Below are 23,019 nucleotides of genomic sequence, written 5' to 3'. Positions count from 1 at the left end.
TGCCATCCGGATGCTGGAGACACGTAAAGTCAGAGAAGAACCCTGCAGACTGCGCCAGCAGAGGCCTAAGTCCACTACAACTAGCTGGTCATAATTTGTGGTGGGGACCTAACTGGTTGAAAAACGATGATCTACCATGTGTTGAGACTTATACTACCAATGAAGAGGAGAAGAAATCGAAACGAGCCTGTGCAACACAAATAACAGCGCCACTCGTCGAGACACTTCTGTACAGTTACAGTTCTATGTCACGTGTAACACGGGTACTTGCTTGGATATTAAGATTTGTAAACAATGTACGAAACACAAATGATGCCAAGCGAGTATCGCACTTAACAACGTGTGATATAGAAAATGCTGAAAACGTAATTATTCGAACTGTACAACACAATTACTTTGCTGAGGACTTGACCCACTTACGTAAACAAAACAAGGTGTCGTCTTCAAGTAAACTTCTAACATTATGTCCTATTCTGGATAAACAAGGAATACTGAGAGTACAAGGAAGATTGGAACACGCAAACTTAGATCAATCACAGAAACACCCTGCAATTTTGCCAAACAACACCAAATTGACAGAACTGCTGATTGACCAAGCTCACCAGACCACTCTTCACGGCGGCGCCAGGCTGACACTCTCACATCTTCGAAACAAATACTGGATCTTGGGTGGACTGCGTACTGTCAAGAAACAACTTTTGAAATGTGTGAGATGCCACCGTTTCAAAACACAAAACAACGCACAACAAATGGCAGATTTACCCAGACCTCGAGTAACACCATCACGGCCATTCTCACATACAGGCGTTGACTTCACTGGACAAGTCGAAGTTAAGGCAAACAAGGGCAGAGGCATAAAAACCAACAAAGGGTACATAGCTATCTTCATTTGCCTATGCACTAAGGCAATCCATCTAGAGCTTGTATCCGACTTAAGCACTGCTGCCTTCCTAGCTGCTTTAAAACGACTATGTGCCCGAAGAGGAACACCAGGACATATGTACAGCGACAATGGCACCAACTTCGTGGGAGCAGCTAAGGCTTTGAAGAAGGATCGTGACCAAGCAATGAATTTGTACATAGACAATGAAGTCATAAGCAATTTGACAAACTGTGGGATTGAATGGCATTTCAACGCACCTTCATGGCCAACGGCTGGAGGACTCTGGGAGGCCGCAGTCAAGAGTATGAAACACCACCTCAAACGTGTTCTTGGCGAACAAAAGTTAACGTTTGAAGAGTTCTCAACGTTACTTGCACAAATTGAGGCTTGTCTGAACTCCAGACCCTTGTTGGCACTTACAAACGATGTGGATGACCTGGATTGCCTTACCCCGGGACACTTTTTAGTCGGAGGCTCAGTGCTATCTCCACCACCCTCAATTGAAACTGAGGATATAACTACAACTAATAGATGGAAACAGACGGAAAGAATGCACAGAGACTTTTGGAAAAGGTGGTCTAAAGATTACCTACAAACACTACAAACTCGTGGCAAATGGCAACATCCCACAAAGAATCTTGAAACAGGCGACGTAGTGCTCGTAAAGGATGACAACATACCACCTGCAAAATGGCTTCTGGGACGAGTCATAGACACGCATCCTGGAGCAGATGGCTACGTTCGTGTCGTCACTGTAAAAACAAAAACAAACAACATAAAACGACCAGTGACGAAACTATCTCGCCTACCTATCGACAGCGAATCATCCGCAACTCAAGACTCGAACTCAAAACCAGATGATTCCAATGACAACAAACCAACGAAGGCGTTACGCCCTCGACCTCCTAAACGAACAATAAACAACGTATTCGCATCGTTGCTGATCTTCATGATGTGTTTAGCGCCATCTACATCGCAGCTAGTAAACGTGACTCAACTGGACCCCACTAAACTGATTTATTTTGACAAAATCGCTGAGATGCAAATTGTTCAAGATGAATGGAGGCTAGTTGTGTATTACAACATGTCGACTTACTGGCAAAGTTTTATTAACATTGAGCGCTATGTCAGTCACCTCAACACTCTTTGTACAAAAGAAGCGTCTTTCGTAACAATATCTACACAATTCCAACATGAACTAAGGGAGCTGACACACTACAACGACATGCTACGATCGGAACATGGAAGACGTACTAAGCGAGGACTTATCGACGGCGTAGGCTACATTGCGAACTCACTCTTTGGGGTCCTTGATGAGAGATTCGCTGAAAAATATGACAAGGACATCAAACTCGTTCATGACAACGAAAACCATCTTCTCAATCTTTACAAAGAACACACGTCGATAATCGAAGGCGAATACAATTTGTTAAAGAGAAATGAAGAAGTCATGAACACACAATTTGCTGTTATCAACAAACATCTGGCAGAAACGGAAAGCCGGATACACCAGAGCCAAGACAATGCTATGTACATTACCGCTACTGCACTAGCAGCCAACATGATCCTTAATAATCTACGCCACGTGCAACAAATGTTAATGGATTTGGTCACCGACGTGCGCAGTGGCAGGGTTGACACACATTTACTCAAGCCTGATGAGTTCGAAGATCAATTGAACATCATATCAGGCCAGGTGCCACAGGGCCTGCCACTACCATGCACCAACAGCTACAGTTGCACTAGGGAGATGTACAAGTTGTCAAGAGTTCACATCCGATTGACAGACAGCTTTATGATATTTGAAGTAAAGATACCTCTTATATCTACTGAACAATATGAATTGACGCGTGCCATACCAATTCATAACATAAAGGACAATACAATGATCAACATAGTGCCTACATCTGAATATTTCGCTGTGAGTCTCAGAAAAGATCTCTTAATGCCACTCGAATCAAGAGATTTATCTTCGTGCATACATTTACAAGAACATCAACTCATGTGTGCAATCAACCTACCGATTTACGACATCAAAACTACCGACTCGATTTGTGAAGCGCAAATTATAATAATAATAATAAATAATAATAATAATAATAAATATCTTTATTTGCATAAAACATGGTAGAAAATAGTTATTACAAAATTCATAAGCGAGTACACAACATGTTTAGTCGAATAAAATAGACATGCAAATTTATATCGTCTCCGCAGAGCACCCATTTCGTATTAGTACTTATTTAATGAATACCTTTATTATCATCAAAAAATTCCTTTAAGTCATAAAATGTTTTAGTCAGTAACCACCTCAGCAAGGCTGTCTTAAACGATTTATTGTTTAGAGTTTTAAAGTTATCTGGTATATTGTTGTAAACTTTTATGCACATGGCTATACAGCTCTTACTAAACTGCGCTGTTTTAGGCATATCGTTAAAAACCAGTCTATTGGAGTTTCTAGTATTTCTTGGATACACATTGGATGCCCGTGTAAATAAGGTTTTGTTAAGCTGTACAAATACACAAATTTCATAAACATACAGAGATGTTAAAGTCAGTATACCATGCTTTGCAAACCATGGCCGACATGATGTGCGTGGAGGAAGTCCACATATTGCTCTCAAGCATTTTTTTTGTGCAATAAATGCTCTTTGTACACCTGTACCATTGCCCCACACTATAAGGCCATAGCGTAGTATAGAGCCTATGTAAGCATGATATGCTGTAATGGCTGTTTTTACATTAGTTACATTTCTAACCTGCCTTAATGCAAAAACAAATTTATTGGTTCTACTACAGATATTATCTATATGTGTTTTCCAATTAATATGTTTATCGATAGTTACACCCAAAAATTTTACATTATTAACTTCTTCAATTATTGTGTCTTTGTAGTGGATGTTCATTTTATTAGATTCCGTATTTTGATAGTTGTTAAAATGTATATAATTAGACTTACTTAAATTTATTTTTAAATTGTTCATGTCAAGCCATTTAATCAGTTTATTAATTGTATCGATTATGTCATTTTCGTGGTCAAGAATAGTATTCATTAATTTGTTTGATGTCACTATGATGGAAATGTCATCAGCAAACATAATGCACTTGTGGTCCGTTACATTGGTAATGTCATTTACATAAATAAGGAACAATACAGGGCCTAAAACGCTTCCCTGTGGTACGCCACACTCACTAATCCTATATTCAGAAAAGTGAGGTGTAACTTCGTTATTCTGGTTTAGTTTATTTATAACGACGCACTGTTGTCTGCCACAAAGATAAGTTCTTATCCATTCCAAAGCAGGTCCTCTAATTCCAACTGTTTCCATTTTTTCTAGCAATAATGAATGTGAAACGTGGTCGAACGCTTTTGAGAGATCAATGAATAAAGTAGTTGTAAAGTTCTTATTATTAATACTAGATAGAACAGTATTTATTAGCTTATATATAGCCAGTGTTGTGGATTTGTTTTTTTGAAAGCCATATTGATCATGATTGATTATGTCAAATCGCTCGAAAAATTCGGTCAGTCTTTTATGCATACATTTTTCAAAGATTTTTGAAAATATCGGTATCAGGGCAATTGGTCGATAACTGTTAACACTATCACTATCACCTTTTTTATATAAAGGTTTTATAATGGTTCGTTTGAGAAGATCAGGAAAGGTGCCAGAAGAAAACGAGGCATTTATTAGATAGGTTAGAACAGGTAGAATTTCACAAATACATTCCTTAATAATTTTAGTATTTATTTCATCATATCCTTCTGATTTAGTATTATTTAATGACATGACTTCATTTTTGACTTCTACTTCTGAAACGGGTTTTAAGAATATAGTTTGAGATATATATTTCTTATTGGTCATTCTTTCTGGGTTGTCAGTTCTGGTTTTATTGGTCAAATTGGTATAAAAGTCGTTGAATCTCGAAGCTATTTTTGTAGCGTCAGTTAAGATTGATTCATTCGATTTAATTTTTTCTATGTCATTTCTAATGGGAACGGTGTTAATTTCATTTTTTACTATCGTCCATGACGCTTTACATTTGTTTTTACTTTTGCAAATGAATTTTATGTTAGAACGTCTTTTTGAACAAGATATACATTTTTTCAATTTTTTCGAGTATTTAATGTAATTTAATTTATTTGTTTCCGTTTTGTTTTTGTAATATTTGTAACGCAGTTTTCGCTTATTTCTACAAGCTAGCAATAGGCCATTTGTGATCCAATTTTGCTTAGCTTTTTTTAATGGATTATTTTTTATTTTGAGCACTGGGAAGCAAAGTTTATAAATAAGACTTATTAGTTCATGAAATTTTCTGAAGCTTTCGTTAAAGTCACATTCATCATAAACATCAGACCAAGATAGGACTGATAAGTATTTTTTAAACAATAAAATATATTCTCGGCTATAGTCTCGTTTATAAGTGTAAAAAGCTAATCGTTTAGTAATTTTGTGTTTTATGGGGAAACTTAACATCTGTGCCGTTTCATGGTCGGAGAGATAAAGGGGTAGTATTGATACTTTTGCGTGTTCAATGTTACTCAGTATATGGTCTATGCATGACAGCTTCCTAGTGGGTTCCTTAACGTGGATTGTAAGATTGTAATTTTCAGTTAAGTCTCGTAAATTCTCGGTCATTTTACTTTGAACTAATGTGTTTATATTAAAATCACCGGCTATGACAATGTTTATTTTATATTTGTGTTTTTCTAAAATTTCATGAAGAACACAATCGAGTTTATTGAAGAAAACATTGGAGTCAGAAGAAGGCGTTCTATAAATACAAAGTATTATTAGTTTATTATGTGTGACTTCTATCCCGCAGCATTCAAAAGAAATTTGAGACGAATATGGCCTCAGGTATATTAGTTCTTTGTAATCCAGATTTTTTTTGGTCAAGATGCAAGATCCTCCCCTGTTTTTATTTCTGGAAAAAGATGACGCCATTTGGTAGTTATTGATTTTTGCATATTTTTCCTGCCCAGATTTCAAAAAGGTCTCAGTTAGGCATATAATATCGGGGTCGTTTCCTTCCCGCGCCATGTCTGTAATTGTGAGTTCTAGGAGTTCCTTTTTAGATACAATGCTAGCAATGTTTTGGTGTAGAATTTTGAATGTTCTGTCTGTTGTAGACTCACAACTATGGGGCACGAAAAAAAGTACTTTGCGATGGCGTGATGATGTTAGTGGTTAGCGAGTTATTAATTGAACGTTTAAAATAGAAAGGGATAGTCCCTTTTTTTGGAATATCTAGAATGTCTGAGATATGATTTTTATTTATTGTATATGTCAACTTATTATTATTAAATGTCATAGATTGATTATTATTATTAATTTTCCTTATATTAACCGAATTGTATTTATGGTTTTTAAATGTCAAAAACTGTATTTTATATTCACAATAGTCAATAGATAAATTAATTTTATTACTGATAAAATTTATGTAATTGGAATCTTTCATGTATTTGTATTTATTACTGTAGTCTAATATGCAACATTTCTCGAAATGATTTGTCCATACTTTCATAGCATTGTACAATTGGTATTCATTGAAATAAGGATTATAGTTTACGGGGACGACATAAACCGATGACTTAGATAATAGGTTAACTGCTATACAAAGGTTTGAGTGCAATCTGTGTAAGTTATTGTCATGAGAACCGAAACCTAGAATTACAATGTCTTTGTGGGATACATTTTTTGCAACAGTCCTGCAATACGGCAAGATTTCTGAACTTTGAGCTTCCGAGACAATTATTGCCGAGGTACTGTATCTGTCATTCCATTTTCCAGATCTAGAGTGTAAAATCGTTGAAGACAATCCTCTGAGCTGCTCATCTCCTATGATGTAAATGGTAGGTTTATTTTTATTTTCGCTCTCACAGCTCTCACTTTCTGGCGAAGTTATCGAGTTGTTGTTCTCAAGTTTAAGTTTAAGTTCGGTTATTTGCTTATTTAAGCTTTCCATTTCCCGCGTGGCCTCTTGTAGTGATTTCTTGAGTTCGGCTATTTTTATTTGGAAGCAAAGAAACTTTTCCAAATCTCTTTTTTCTTCTTCTACAGGCAAGATGGGAACTTTCGGAGGTGTAGCAAAAATTTCAGGTGGTAAGGAGAGTCTTTTGTTATTTTCCATTTTATATTGTGTCTTACAGAGGTTTTTTAGCAAGTGTATTTCATTATTTAGTTTAGTAATATTCTTCTTTAAGTTATTGTTTTCCAGTATCGTACTTTCCAGCTCTGTTTCCGTAGAGATAAGGTTGAGTTTTAATTGGTTAATTTCTTCACGTAGTTCATATTCGGTGCTTGTGTCATTTATGAAAGTATTTTCTGTGCTTTTCGATAATCTTTCTCCAGATATGCAAGAGTCATCGCATACTGAGATGTCGTCTTGTGTTAAGATGTGGGAGTCAATGGATACATCAGTGTCCATAGATGCGGTGGGATAGCTGGATCGTTGGATGTTTGCATCACTCGACGAAGTCTTTGCGTGTATTGAAGCTTTCGCGGCAGCTTGCTTTCTAGTAGATACGGAGGTCTGTTCGAAGGGTGCTTTGTTTTTAGGTTTAGGTGGTATAACTATACATACAGGACATTTCCAGCTTTGTTTCTTATCTTTGCTCATTATATTATACAGTTTCTCTGAGAGCCCCACACAGTCAAATTCATATCTGCTTTGACATTTTGAGCATGCAACGGTATCTTTTTTATTAACTTTAGCCTTGCATTTATTACAACGAACAATATCTGGTGCCATCTTTATGTATTTATCTCAAAATACAAAAATTTCACGCGTAGGCGGTCTCGAACCCGCGTTCCTGACGTTTGGTGTACAAGTCTAAGCCGTTGGGCTGTCAGCAGCTATATTAGCGGCGGCGAAAATGATAACTGGTTGTATCTTATGTTGTTGTTTTATTGGCGATGACGGCAGTTCGATTTTGTGAGTTAGTTGCGTTGGGTAGGACGTAGGTGAAGACGGTGTCACTAGATGGCGTTATTTTTTCTTTATCCAATAGTGCGCCTTATTACTGTATTGTAATAGGTTTTGTTGTTCCGTAACACCCAGATCAATTCAAATAAAATAAACCGTCAGTTAAATTATCAATTTGGGATTTTGCACATATTACTTAATGAGCACGATAGTCACTTTTATTGTTTACATTACACTGCACAAAATAGTTTTTATTGTTATTTGATGACCAATAGACCGATAGACAATAGACCGATAAGCGCGTGCCACACGGTAGTATCAAGTTGCCGAGACGAGTGGATCAGGTTGCACACTCGAGGCACCTGGCTGTTTACATGTTGCGAAGAACGCGCAATGCGCATTTTTTGCCCAGCTGGTGTGACGACACAGACATTACATGACTCAGGGATCATCACACTCTCTGAAGGTTGTTTGCTTCGCGGGGATCACCATTTCATCCACTCGCATTACAAATTACAAAGCGAGGTCAAAATCCATAACGATGAGTTGTACGTTCCTGACTCGGGCATCAACAAACTATTGACTATCAATAGTAACATCACCTTCCATCCTGAGAGTCATGACGACCAACTAAAAACGCTAAAGGAAAGAATTGAAGGAGTAAAAAAGGAACAAGAAACGCTGAACTTCAAAGCAGATTCCCATGAATATCATCAATACGCAATGTATGGAATCTCAATCCTGGGAGCTGTATTGATTGGAGTTATTAGCGCGCTCAAGATTAAGAAACACCTACAACGTGGACGAGCCACGGCAGCGCAACCTGACAACAGAGAAACCAACCGCAGTCACTCGGTCGTGGACAGCTGCATCGAGCTCAACGCCATCAGCACCAGGGTCGACGCGGCAACCTCTCCGTTCCCGGCTCGTGTTAACGATATTAAATAGTTTTTTTTGTTTAATTACTTAAGTCTAATGTTTGTATTATTTCTTTCTTGAGATGGCAGGATGTACGAGCAAGTACATAGCATATAAGTTGTTCAGTAAATCTGCTGACATAGCGCCTGCGCGCGCGACCTACTTTCTGTTCATTTTACTTCATTTTTATAACTTACTTACAATTCAGTGTAATAAACGCTCTCTACGGAATCGGACACAGTTTTAATTACCACATCCCGTGACGTAGATAAAACTACAACTACATCCAACATCAACACTGTAGAGGCACACAAGACACACAGCCCCTACAGTCCCATTGTCACCAAGTCAGGATCTGATGATGGGATCCTAGGGAAATCGAGAGTAAACCTCAAATTTTGTAGGAATGCAATGCGTTTTCTAAAGTTATTCAAGTAGTCATCATCTAATGTTGATGAGGTGATGATGGAAGGTAAAACTCCTTAACGCTTAGGAGTTGGAAGATAATTCTTTAAATATTTTAGGTAGGTATGTACATACAGTTGTATTATTTCAGGTATTTAAGATGAGCTGATGATGAAAGGTCAAACTACATAAGTTAGGAGTTAGATGATACTCAATACTCATTTGTTGATACATACATTGACACATGATACATTGATACTTTTTAGTTGCCGATATTTAAAGTAGGGAGCCTGTATTTTGCTAGGAAGATTATTAGATAAAAAAGATAAAAAAAGATCATTTATTCATAGATTCATTTATTTACACTTGGATTGTGATTAAGACTATAATTTTCCATTACAAAATGGAAAATTATAGTCTTAATCACATTAAACATAGGTACTGTCCCTCTTCAGTGACAATAACAAGGAATATCTATTATTTAAAACATTTCTTTAGCTTGGCACTAAGCAGGCTGGCACCGACATAACCGACTGACAGCATTTCTAATTTTGGTGTTCTCTTAATTTTGGTGTAAGGAAAATCTAAAAAACTGCTGGACAAAATTTAATGTCTTAATCATTTTAGAAACAGTATAGGTTTCCAATAAATTTGATCTATAATTAAAGAATAAAAATACACAAATAACAATTTCCACCAAAATTAGGCAAAAATATGCACTTGTTGAAATTCACCCTAATAGATAACTTTCATAAAATTATACGATTTAGCCACTCTATATGCTTCAAGGTAGACAAGTCATAGATATTGATCGTCATACCCACAACAGGGTAATATTATAAGGCATCGGTAAGCGTCGGCAAATCGGCAGCGCCCTCAATATTCGGCTATTATCCTCGTATCTCGAGTGTCGCAGTGAGTCAGCAGAAATCACTCACGTCATGGTGTCAGAGTCGATTCAGACCCGCGTCGCATCGCCGCGACGATCGCTCCCGTACGTCGTCGTCGCTCCGGATCTAGCTCTCGTATCGAGCTCAGTGGGCAGTGTGGATACTCCTATTGTTGCCTAACATTTATTTGAGGTTTCAACTCCCTGTAATCCCCTTAAAATATATTAGAAAGGCTTCAGTTGCAAACCTATTGAGTTTTAGCTTAACAATTATTTTCTTTGGTCGAGTTTAATCAAAATAAAAGTTTGTAAAAAGTTCATCACCATCATCATTTTGTCACGGGACGTCCGCTGCTGAACATGCCTCCCCAATCATTTCCAGATTTCAAAAAATTTTGAACGAGTAACGAGTATAGTTGAATATTATTATTATTTTTTGTTGTTAGTAAATTCTAAGATACTCTAATTACAAAATAGTTACATTTATTTATTTATTTAAAACTTATATGCACATAGAACGGTGTACATAAGGCGGACTTAATGCCTTTCGGCATTTTCCTCCAGTCAACCTTAGGGCCAAACTGAGAGTAAAGTAGGCGGTATAAAATTACTATGAATATAGAAAAAAAAATACATAAATAACATATGAATACATACATAGATACATACATATATAATATAATAATAAGATGGATGACAAAGGGAGAAAAAAAAATGAGCCGGTATGAGGATGGTGCCGCAGCTCCGTAGAGATGCATCCAGGAGCCGCTCGATTTAGTCGCTCCGGCACTAGCCGCATGTGCAAGCAAATTAATTATCCCCGCAAGAGCGCGCGCGGGAGATGACCGCCGAAGTTTGTAACGAACTAAACGCTTCCCTCCGAGGAATGCAAGTTGTGCAAGAACTACTGGTTATTTTGTCATAGTATACCTGGTATGTCATGTCATGTCTCCAACGCTTAGAAACGTTACATAGAGTACCTAGAATCAGAATTTAAAAAAATCGTGAATGCAGTTAAATGTAGAGTCGTCTAAAATTTACACTTTTTTATGAATAATAAGGACGAACATAAAATACCGGTCATTTTTTATGCATCTTAACTTTACAGTTACACAATCTAATTAGTACATAGGTACAGTCACGGAATGAAAAGGTTCGTCAGTTTTCAAATTGATTCCTTCAACGAATCGCGAGCACATATTACCTTTTGAAACTATGTTACAGAATAATCTCGAGTTAGAGAAAATAATCTTTAACTGTTCGTCAGTAAAGTTCAAAATTATTCAGATCAAAGTTGTTTGACGATTTATCTTGTCAAGAAGATTATTATGATTGATAAACTAAAACCTTCTTGTTGGTTCAACCTGCCATTATTATTTCTTTTAAATAAAAAAACTATTGTCAATCGGTCAGTGTCATCATTGCATTGCACTGATGGGATAGAAAAATAAACAAGCAAAACCTTATTCGTTAGCAAACGTCATATTTATTTAAATGTTAGCAGCACTGTTTCTTGCACTGTTATGTTGGCAGGTTTGACTCTCACAGTACCTAGTGCAAGCGAAAACCGACACTAAGGTGACGAACCTTTTCATTCCGCGACTGTACATACATACTTTAGCTACGAAAGCTTTCCACAAATAGAAGAAGACATAAGTACGACGGCAGTCAACATCAAATATTTGACATACATTTTATTAGACCTAGTTGCCAATAAAAGTAAATATGTAGTCGCAATATTTAGTTAATCGTTGGACGTGTGACAGCGGAGGGCGGGGGCGTGCGATCGGCGCGCGCGCAGCTTTCGCACGCCACTTGCGCAACATTCGCGAACACCGCGCCCGCGGGCTTCGCGGATCCTAGAGGCGCGTGTCGCAACCGCGAACGATTCGCGAGCAGCGCCTCGCAATCGCAATAACCGAGGTCGCGTGTCTGCGCGTCACATGTTTCGCACAAGGGCTAAATGCTGCCAAAGCTTAATCAAAACAAAAAGCCCAAAAATACTAGACCTTCCACAAGACCAAATGTAATGATGATATCTGAAATTAAATTACTATAATTACCTTGCACAGTTATCTGCAATTATTCATAGTTAACTACAGAATTTTGGATACATATCAAAACGAAAATGATAGACCCCATTGAATCTGTTCTCGCCAGGTTGTGGCTGGCGCGATGGCGGCGCGTTCGGCTGCGGCTCACGTAGGGCGCTACAAAGGCGCTCGATCTGCTATTATTCGCTAATGGCCGCGCTCGGCTCCCAATGTCTGAGATATTTGCAAGGGGTTAACGGACGCCGCGTAAATAAATACTATTCAAGCCGAGGCAACGATTAGCTACGAACGAGGTCGAAATAAGAAACTCTTTCCACACTAATGCTGACATAGCCTACCTATCTGAAGATTTTATATTTTTTATATATTTTTTTAAGTAGGTAAGTATATCTTAAAGTGAATATCAAAGCATGTTAAATAAAATGAAAGCCTGTGTTAAAATATTAACAGTCATTTATAAATCTCGAAAACCTATGCTTGCTGTTGAGATAAAGGTGAAGGCCGACTCGGGCGCTGCTGTCGATTCAATACTCGTTGATTGATTAATCTGTCGATTGACGGTAGTCGTTGATCAAATACTGTAATTAATATTAAAGTATTAAGTGTTGTTGGTGCTGACTGGTGGTAATGCTAGCAATGATTTCATTATACAATTATTATTATTATCATAGATCAATTATTACGGTTCTAACAGTTCTAATCTCAGTGATACGCCGTATTCGGTGGTAGTTCTTCTTCTTAGTCGGTACACTTACTCTTGCCAGAGTGGTCGTCCTCGGGGTCAACATTGTGCATCGCGATGAGTGATGATCGTTGCAATACGATGCCATTCTTCGCGGACTGCAGCTTTCCGGGTACATTCGTTAACCGAGCAAGTGCTCGGTGCCACAACTAAGTAGTAGCGGCCTTGATAATATAGTCTTTCTGTCTGGTGCTTTCAACTTTTCCGTTTCGGGCAGCAGGGCCTGTGTTTAGTGGTAGTATGCCCTAATAGTCATGAAGATATTGTAGTTGTAAAAATAGCAAAGCGCTGCTTCTTCTCAGCACTGGCCCATTTATTGTCCTGAAGCAGTGGTAGGGTTAATACTGGGACATGTAAAAGTGCTTTTTTAATGCCTACTTACAGAAATAAATGAGTTTTTTATGAGTTTTTTTTAGTTAGTTTAAGTTTAACTTACGTAATTAGAGAGAGGGATATGACATGCTGTCGAATTTCCGGTACACTTACTCGTAATTTATATTTATAAATCATCATACCTAATCTATACTTATAATAAATCTGAGAGAGGTCAATTCTGTACATGAAATATATTTTCAAAATAACTATCAGGGGGTAATTAGTAATCGATACTGATGCCAAAAATGCAATCAGTAAAATTTTTGTCTGTCTGTCTGTCTGTCTGTATGTTCCTTATAGAAACAAAAACTACTCGACGGATTTTAACGAAACTTGGTACAATTATTCTGCATACTCCTGGGCAGGTTATAGTATACTTAGGAATTCCCACGGGAACGGGATTTAGCGGGAAATCCTTTTGTATGAAAAATCTAAACCGCTTAAGTTAGACGCTTGAAATTTGGCATGCAGGTACCTTAGTAAACTTAAAGCTTAGTTACAACAGAATATTGCAAAATTCCCACGGGAACGGGAGTTAGCGGGAAAAAACATTTGTATGAAAAATCTAAATCGCTTAAGTTACACGGTTGAAATTTGGCATGCAGGTACCTTAGTAAACTTAAAGCTTAGTTACAACAGGATATTGGAAAATTCCCACGGGAACGGGAGTTAGCAGGAAAAAACATTTTTATGAAAAATCTAAACCGCGTAAGATAGATGAAGGGAGTAAAACGGGATCCACGCGTACGAAGTCGCGGGCGGCCGCTAGTCTATAAATAAAAATCTATTGCCGAAAGTAAATTTCAACCTGGTAATATGGAGTTTGATGTGCAGGTCAGCAGAGGACAACTACCTGTCGTCGGTGGAGGCGGGCGCGCTGTCGGGCGCGCGCGCGCTGCGCACGCTGCGGCTGGCGCGCAACCAGCTGCGCGACGTGCCCGCGCACGCGCTCGCGCCGCTGCACCGCCTGCAGGCTCTGTGAGTGTCGGGACTACGAAACATTTATCTAATTTATGATACGGTGTCTGTGTTCTACATTTCGATAACTGCTTTGTTAGCGAATCCAAAAACTTACCAAATCCAATACCTATGGGTCATCATTCATATTAGACAAATCGTGGGACTATCATTGGACGTGGGGGTGTCAATTTATGTTGAGACCGATTTTTCTGCGATGGATTAACCTATCTAAATTAATAAAAAGTAATACGGTTTAATACAACAGTTAGGTATAAATTAGTCTCCGATATGAATTCTCTGTTTTGGAAAAAAATATTCGCATAGAGTACATACTGTATCAATAAACTGCCAATTATTTCCAACAATAAATAGGTATCAGGGACAAACACACGGAAAAGTTAGTGCGAAAATTAAGGCTCAAACTTCAGGGTGTGCTAATTGTTGGCGAAACACTCGCGACTGACAGCCAGGATTAATAGCAGCGGGTGTAGGCAAGATTAATTAAACGTGTGAATGAAACTACAATTGTATGAACGTCAATAGAAGCGAGCCCTGCCGATATCAAATTATGATGAATAATAAATAATGTAAGCCTTTTCAGGCTCAATGGGTCAAGACCAGAACATGCATATAACAGAATTGACTGAGATTGAAAAGATTTTTGAAGTTGTTTTGTTATGTAATATGGACCTCAGAGTGTAATCCAAGCCCCGCTAGGTGATGGATGGCTTCGCTCGGCTCGACGGCGACAGCGAGAGGTGTAGCGGCTCCGGCCGAACAGGCGGCAGCGCCTCGACGTTGCACAAGTGCTCTCGAGCTGGACAACAGCGATCATTAGATCGCCAACGAGATAACGATGTCAAGATAATTATTTGATATCATTCAAGTGCCAGGCCCAAACCAGTTCAGGTGAAACTGTGTTTAATAATTTTATTTGCAAGCTGCAAGCAAACAGTTGTTTCAATAACCTGAACAGCTGACGCTAGAAGCTGTTTTGTAACTGGATTCTTACTGTAAAATTGAAGAACTTTTTTGTAACATGTGGATTTTTTGTGTCACCCACACAATACGCTGAGAGAAAATAGTGCTAGGTACGTAGTAATTGTAACAGAATTATTATGAAATTCAGTAATACACAATAATTTGAATTATAAGGCAAGCATTCCACGAAGTAATATACCTACATCAATATAAGGTATAACAAAAGGATACATAGTAGGTATATTGTCACACATTCACTAATTTCTTATTAAGACAAATTATTCTACTAGCTTTGCCCGCGGCTTCACCCGCGTGAAATTCAGTTGTCACAAATCGTCATAAATTATAGCCTATTTAAAATTGTGTTATTTATTTTTTACATCCAAACTTTCGCATTTATAAAATTAGTAAGATTACAATATTTATATAGGTGTTCGAAAAAAATACACAAAAAATGAAGTCACCTACTGTCAATATTTTTAACAGATGGGTTAAAGTTAGTAGTAACTAGACCGCCAGGAATTAATTTACGACGACATTATTAGCGAATGAGTCGGCGAGAGCTGCCCGGCGAGCGCGCGGCGGGCGGCGACCCACTTGCCGGTGCCGTCTCGGACCTCGCTACTACAAGTTTTTATCGATAACAAGTACTAAGAAGCGCATGTTGTTATAAATTAAACCAACGTCAATTCAGACCTAATTAAAAAAAACTCAATCCAACTATAATAATTCTGCAAACTTATCATCAAACATATCGCTTCATAAATAAAGCTTTTAAATAGAGCTTTTTGAGATATGTTGATTCTAACCTGAATCTTTGCAATATTTCATTTAAAAATATGAACGGTAAACTTGCTGTTTGTCTCTTCATATTCACAGTATAAAAGAAGACCATCAGCTCTACATCACGCTGCACAAAAGAATTGTCACGTCGATCTCGCTATGAAGATATTTGTCTTCACATTATTCCACGCGCGTGAAAGCTTCTATTGAGCTGTTACTAAGTTATTAATACACTCACTTATTATTATGGTCTGGGATGCTGGTGCTGGCACATTATATTATGTAGACTCTGTTGTCGGTTGTCCTTGTCAGGTTTTGAAAGACATGTTTTACGTTTAATTAGTGGGACAAGTCCGTGTATCTAATTGTTGTAATCAAATAAATGCCACACAAGAACATAACTGTAAATATTAATAGTTATTACGGGGGGGGGGGGTAGGTCATACCTATCAATACGCGCGGTAGTAGGCAAACAGCCCCCCCGCACCTTTCAATTTAATTGCCAAACACTTAGCGGAACCGCCGCTTTCGACGATCACTCTCATTGTTCCACCAATACAAAAGCTCGCTAAAAATCCAATGAAAACCAATATTTCCTGTATTTATTTATTCAGGACTCATGGCTTTTACACGCATCGGTAATATGTAAATTCTTATTACACGAATTAGATACGATTCTAATTACCTACATGATTACTAAAGAATTGGTCCAGCTGTTTCGGAGGAGTGAGAACTCTGTGATTGTCACACGAGAACTTCATATTATGTATTAGATTAGATGTATTTAATTGGCCAAATTACAACCACAGTAGTATATACTGTGTTACAACTGTAAAGCTGGGTTGCACCATCTTACTTTAACTTTAACGAATGTTAAAAATCTATCAAACTCCATAAAAAAACACCGGTTAACGTTATAGTATCAAGTTCAAGTAGGTCGGTCTTGCTGTGAACACTGAATTTCATGCGGATGAAGCCACGAGCAATAATTATATCGATACCTTCAGGTTCAATTGTCGTATAAACCAAAACCCAACTTTTCAGGAGAGCCAAAAAACGTTTTTTTTTTAATAAAAAAATCGTAACTTTTTTATTTGAGAAGTTATAAAAAAATGACCAAGAGAAAACATTTTTCAATTCTTGCGATGAAAAAGTCTCGATATTTAAAAAATGGGTATCTTCAGTAGTTTTAAAGTTAGCTTGGAGTTACGTCCTTAAAAAAGGCACTCGGTGGTTTATACGACCCATTATATTGGACCTAAAAATAACTCTTTACGTCGTATTTGATTTTTTAGTAAACACGAGACTGAAATTGATGGCTTAAAGACCATTAGATGTAATTTTTTTGGTTTATATACCCATTGATAAAGTGATTTATTCAAATGTATTATTAAAACTATACATGTAAATAATGTATTGTTTACTATTTCCAGGCTTTTGTTGTTTAGAGAATTTGCACAAAGATATTTAACAGTGTAAAAACTATATTTGGTTGAGGTAGAAATATTGAATTTGCTTGCATACGAAAAATAACAAGTTTATTGTTTTTTTTTTACAATTTTGCAGGAAAATTATGGCAAAACTAACAATTTTAAACAAAACTAATCAACATAAATTTTGAACAAAAAAATGTAATTACAGCAAAACATTAAGACAGCTTTCCTGGTTCTCTGCTGACGCATATTGAATTCGTTTGGTTATGATAAATTTTGCATAAAGAGAAGAGCCCCAGTATGCTCAGGAGAAGGATTTGTAATTTTTTGAGAATTTCTCTAAGGAATTTATATCTTTACAAGAAACACAAATTTAAATTACAGCTAAAAGTAAAGGCTAGATGACAAAATTTCAATTATTTGTCCGTCAGACAGATAATTAGAAAATATTAGACTCATATATTTTATTTTCTTTCATAATTAAATAATAACAGTGCTACATCGAGTTGAAATGGCGCGGTACGTCACGCTAGAGTAGAATTTTTACTCAAAAGTGACGTCACGCGACATTTCAACTCAATATAACACTGTAATTATTCGATTATGGAAAAAAATATGAGTAATATTTTCTAATTATCTGTCTGACAGACTAAATAGAATTTCGATTTCATTACCTAGTCATCATCCCTAATAGTACTTGTAAAGTAATAAATTATTACAGAGCATATCAAAAGGGTATAAATAGCCTTCATGAGCACACTATGGCTTGTTTTTTTTGTTTAAAAGTCTTGAATTCATCACATTTAGTCGAGATCAATTCATGAATGTACTGGACCTGGAAAGCAACCTTATATACCTACCTATCTAGTTATTATCTTTAAAAGTAGAAACAATCAACTTTATTTAACTTTTTAATTAAGAAAAACTTACTTACTGTCCATACATACATATGTGATGCAATAAACAAATGAATATGAATATGAAACAGATAATTACCATATTGAATACGTGGACTTACGACGATGGATCCAAATATCTCGCCATATGTCTTTGGGCGTAAAAACCATTTTCAATTACGAGAGAGTTTTACATCCTGGCTTAAAAAAATGTATGGTTGATACATCTTAGCAAAAATACCAAATACAAGCATTCGGTTTTTACATCGTTTATAAGGCATTTATTTATCTTTTAGGCTATAGTTTTTTGGGGCGTATAAACATTTTTTTAGCGAATTTCAATATATCGAATATACAGCTCGATAGAGAAAAAAATTCTGATTAAAATGGTATATATAACTCAATTTGGCCAAAATGGTTTATACGACAATTGAACCTGAAGGTGTCGATATTATTAATAGTAAAAAGCTACTAGTAATTAAAAAACATACTTTTCTAAAAGCGAGAAAAACATTATCTACATAAAAAAGTTAATTCTTAATGAAGAGTTCATGCTTTTGATGTTTTATGATGAAAGTTTTACGCGGATCATTTCTTTGACTATTTTCTTTGCAACTAATTAAAATAAACAAGAACTTCAACCGACAAGATGAAGTACCACCGAGACTAACAAGAAAGAGGGGTTCTTTTTATGTCGTGATGTCTGCCTGTCACAGCCATTCCCGTGGCGCACAGTAGTTTGATATTAAAAATAGGTGGACATACGATCGAAAGTCATAATTTCACCGAAACAAAAATTGTTTTGGATAGCATTTTGAATGCTGATCAACATTTGTCATTATACATTTTTCGATAAAACGAGCCTTTCATGCTTAAAAAAAATATGACAAGAAAATTTGTATGGAGAAAAATCTTTTTTATTTTTTTTCTGGCTACTGTTGCAAACTGTAGCGGTCAAACCTTATGTAGTCGTAAGTACCTATGGTGCCTAACATTACTACATAAATACTTTTTGCGGGCACGCGCGGCCAAGCGAGTAATGGACATGCAAAATTTGAAATATTTTTATTTATTCATTATTGATTTTAATGCACTTAAAGCAATTATTAATAGATAAATATACTTAGTCTAACTTACTACAGCCCCCTATTACCTCATTTCACGCTAAAACCTTTCAAACTAGAACCTAAGTTTGTAGGTACTAGGTAGTCTAAGTTGTTTTTATTGTCATTATAATATTCACTACTGGTCTACTGGTTATCGTGTAAGATAGATTAGGTAGATATCAACCCTTTCTAGGTATATACCTACTTCTTGGCACTTATAATACCGACATACATGATTAAAAAAAGTCTTCCAGCAAGAACCCTTGACTTCAATGGTTATGAAAGATTTTTCAACTTTCTAGAGTAGTCCTGAATAGATCCTTAAATCATTTTGACTGTCATAATCGATTACAGTAGCTAGCGGGATAGTTTCAATTTTGAGAGAACTGTAATTTCCAGTTCTTCTGTTGAATAGTCTTATACTTTCGCAAAAATAATCTTTTTTTTGGCTCCTTTAAAGAGGTGTAAGTTTCTTTCCCTTCGTCTAAAAAGATAACGTGCATAACACCTTTATAAGTAGCCTCAAACATAAAGCATACCTTTACCCAATCATCGAACTGAGAAAAATCTGAAATTCGACATTTATCACCTTCTTCCATTCATGTCTTCAAATATTATCTTCGTTCGAAAAACAATCAAAAAAAGATATTTTAGCCTATTCACTTATCTTGATCAGTGTCCAAAATAATCAAAGTCACTCACATACTTACTTTATCCGAAAGAATCCAATAGGCAGGTTTGCAGTAGGTAGGTACACCAAAATGTTATCACATTATCTGCACCATGTATCAGCAGTTTTTGTGTACGTTAGCTGGCATATAAAACTATAGATAGAGGCGTACATAATGGATCTACAATAATGTGTGTATTGTAATGTGTGCAATACGGCTCAGAAACGTGGCCTCTCAATATAGGCCTTATAAAATATAAGCTCAAAATTGCACAACGTGCTATGGAGAGGGCTATGCTCGGTGTTTCTTTACAAGATCGAATCAGAAATGAGGAGGAGATCCGTAAACGAACCAAAGTCGCTGACATAGCCCAACGGACTAGCAAGCTAAAGTGACAATGGGCAGGGCACATAGTACGCAGAACTAATGGCCGATGGGGCAGCAAGGTTCTGGAATGGAAGCCACGTACCGGAAAGCGCAGCGTAGGACGTCCACTCACAAGGTGGACCGACGACCTCATAAAGGTAGCTGGAAGGCGCTGGATGCAGGGCACCACCAAGCGGCCATTGTGGAAATCATTGGGGGAGGCCTATGTTCAGCAGTGGACGTTCTATAGTTGAAATGATGATGGATGATGAATAATGTGTAGAAGAGGGTTACGGATATTTCCATTTATGATGGAATTATTTGACTAACTGAATGGAGAGCCATAAAAATGTATTGTTTACCATATGGGTTGCAACCCTTACTGAACCCACTACCTACTGTAATCGATTATGACAGTCAAAATGATTTAAGGATCTATTCAGGACTACTTTAGAAAGTTAAAAAATCTTTCATATAACCATTGAAGTCAAGGGTTCTTGCTGGAAGACTTTTTTTAATCATGTATGTCGGTATTATAAGTGCCAAGAAGTAGGTATATACCTAGGTAAAGGGTTGATATCGACCTAATCTATCTTACACGATAACCAGTAGATCAGTAGTGAATATTATAATGACAATAAAAACAACTTAGACTTCCTAGTACCTACAAACTTAGGTTCTAGTTTGAAAGGTTTTAGCGTGAAATGAGGTAATAGGGGGCTGTAGTAAGTTAGACTAAGTATATTTATCTATTAATAATTGCTTTAAGTGCATTAAAATCTATACTTATAATAAATCTGTAGAGAGGTCAATTCTGTACATGAAATATATTTTCAAAATAACTATCAGGGGGTGATTAGTGATCGATACTGATGCCAAAAATGCAATCAGTAAAATTTTTGTCTGTCTGTCTGTCTGTCTGTCTGTCTGTCTGTCTGTATGTTCCTTATAGAAACAAAAACTACTTGACGGATTTTAACGAAACTTGGTACAATTATTCTTCATATTCCTGGGCAGGTTATAGGATACTTAGGAATTCCCACGGGAACGGGAATTAGCGGGAAAATCCTTTTGTACGAAAAATCTAAACCGCTTAAGTTAGACGCTTGAAATTTGGCATGCAGGTACCTTAGTAAACCTAAAGCTTCGTTACAACAGGATATTGCAAAATTCCCACGGGAACGGGAGTTAGTGGGAAAAAACATTTGTATGAAAAAATCTAAACCGCGTAAGATAGACTCTTGAAATTTGGCATGCAGGTACCTTAGTAAACTTAAAGCTTCGTTACAACAGGATATTGCAAAATTCCCACGGGAACGGGAGTTAGCGGGAAAAAACATTTGTATGAAAAAATCTAAACCGCGTAAGATAGATGAAGGGGGGGTAAAACGAGATCCACGCGCACGAAGTCGCGGGCGGCCGCTAGTCAATAATGAATAAATAAAAATATTTCAAATTTTGCATGTCCATTACTCGCTTGACCGCGCGTGCCCGCAAAAAGTAGTTATGTAGTAATGTTAGGCACCATAGGTACTTACGACTACATAAGGTTTGACCGCTACAGTTTGCAACAGTAGCCAGAAAAAAAATAAAAAAGATTTTTCTCCATACAAATTTTCTTGTCATATTTTTTTTAAGCATGAAAGGCTCGTTTTATCGAAAAATGCATAATGACAAATGTTGATCAGCATTCAAAATGCTATCCAAAACAATTTTTGTTTCAGTGAAATTATGACTTTCGATCGTATGTCCACCTTTTTTTAAAATCAAACTACTGTGTGGCGGTGCCATTGATCTAGGCGCGCGTCGCGGCCGGCCATTGACGAGCAGCGCGGCCGGCGCACGCGCACGCGCCGCGCAGGAAGCGGAATGGGAACGAGTTATTCTGAACTCTTTGATGTGGACACGCACGCGTGAATAACATTATAATTTTGACATCTTGATGGAAACGCCAGCTTTGCTGAATATTTGTCATTATTTATTATATCTAGTCGCTTTATTTATGCGTGTTGGTAGAGTCGGGTCACCCCAATGTGTAGATCACTGCGAAGTGCCACTAATAAACTATTCGAGCCATAACAGTCGAGGAAAATTGCGCGCTCGGATGTGAGCAAACATCGAACAACGCGCGGATAACATCTGCTTATACTTCACGTCTAGAGATGCGGATAGCCCATCATAATATTTTTAGTACTCGTATCAGAATATTTATTACGCTATAAGCAATGTAATTTATTACAAATGTAGTGCCTATTTATATACAAATCTACTATCACTTTCAGATCGACGCCAAAAATAAGTCCCATATGTCAAAGTAATCACCTATTATCGGACCTTTTATCATGATTCTTTGTATTTACGTTGTCACGATATTTTTCTCAAAATCTATCGATAGGTTGTTTATGATAATACTTTGGTGATGTAGTAAGAATAAGAAGACAGTAATATATTTTATATAGTTAATATTTCTTGCTAGCAATCACCAATGTTATCTATAAGATCATCAAGCGTTGCGTTCTATTTATACTTGTTACAAATGCATTTCAGTGGCTGGATAAGTGCAACAGTCGTGAAATAAACGACTAACACAAACAGAGTATTATTACGACAGATATTGCATACAGATG

The 23,019-nt window shown here is 37.0% G+C and overlaps 1 protein-coding gene across 1 annotated transcript in view; it reads left to right on the top strand.

Moving 5' to 3' along the window:
• Positions 1-23,019, top strand: part of LOC135080992 (lutropin-choriogonadotropic hormone receptor) — a 78,605-nt gene that overhangs the window by 25,464 nt on the left and 30,122 nt on the right. The window contains exon 4 of the mRNA XM_063975717.1: positions 14,031-14,174. Within this exon, the coding sequence (XP_063831787.1) occupies positions 14,031-14,174 (144 nt within the window). The remainder of the gene's footprint in view (positions 1-14,030; positions 14,175-23,019) is intronic.

The sequence above is a fragment of the Ostrinia nubilalis genome, chromosome 19 (genome assembly GCF_963855985.1).
Source record: "Ostrinia nubilalis chromosome 19, ilOstNubi1.1, whole genome shotgun sequence".
NCBI lineage: Eukaryota > Metazoa > Arthropoda > Insecta > Lepidoptera > Crambidae > Ostrinia > Ostrinia nubilalis.
Note: the sequence above shows the minus strand (reverse complement) of the source record. Positions and strands in the feature narration are given on the sequence as shown.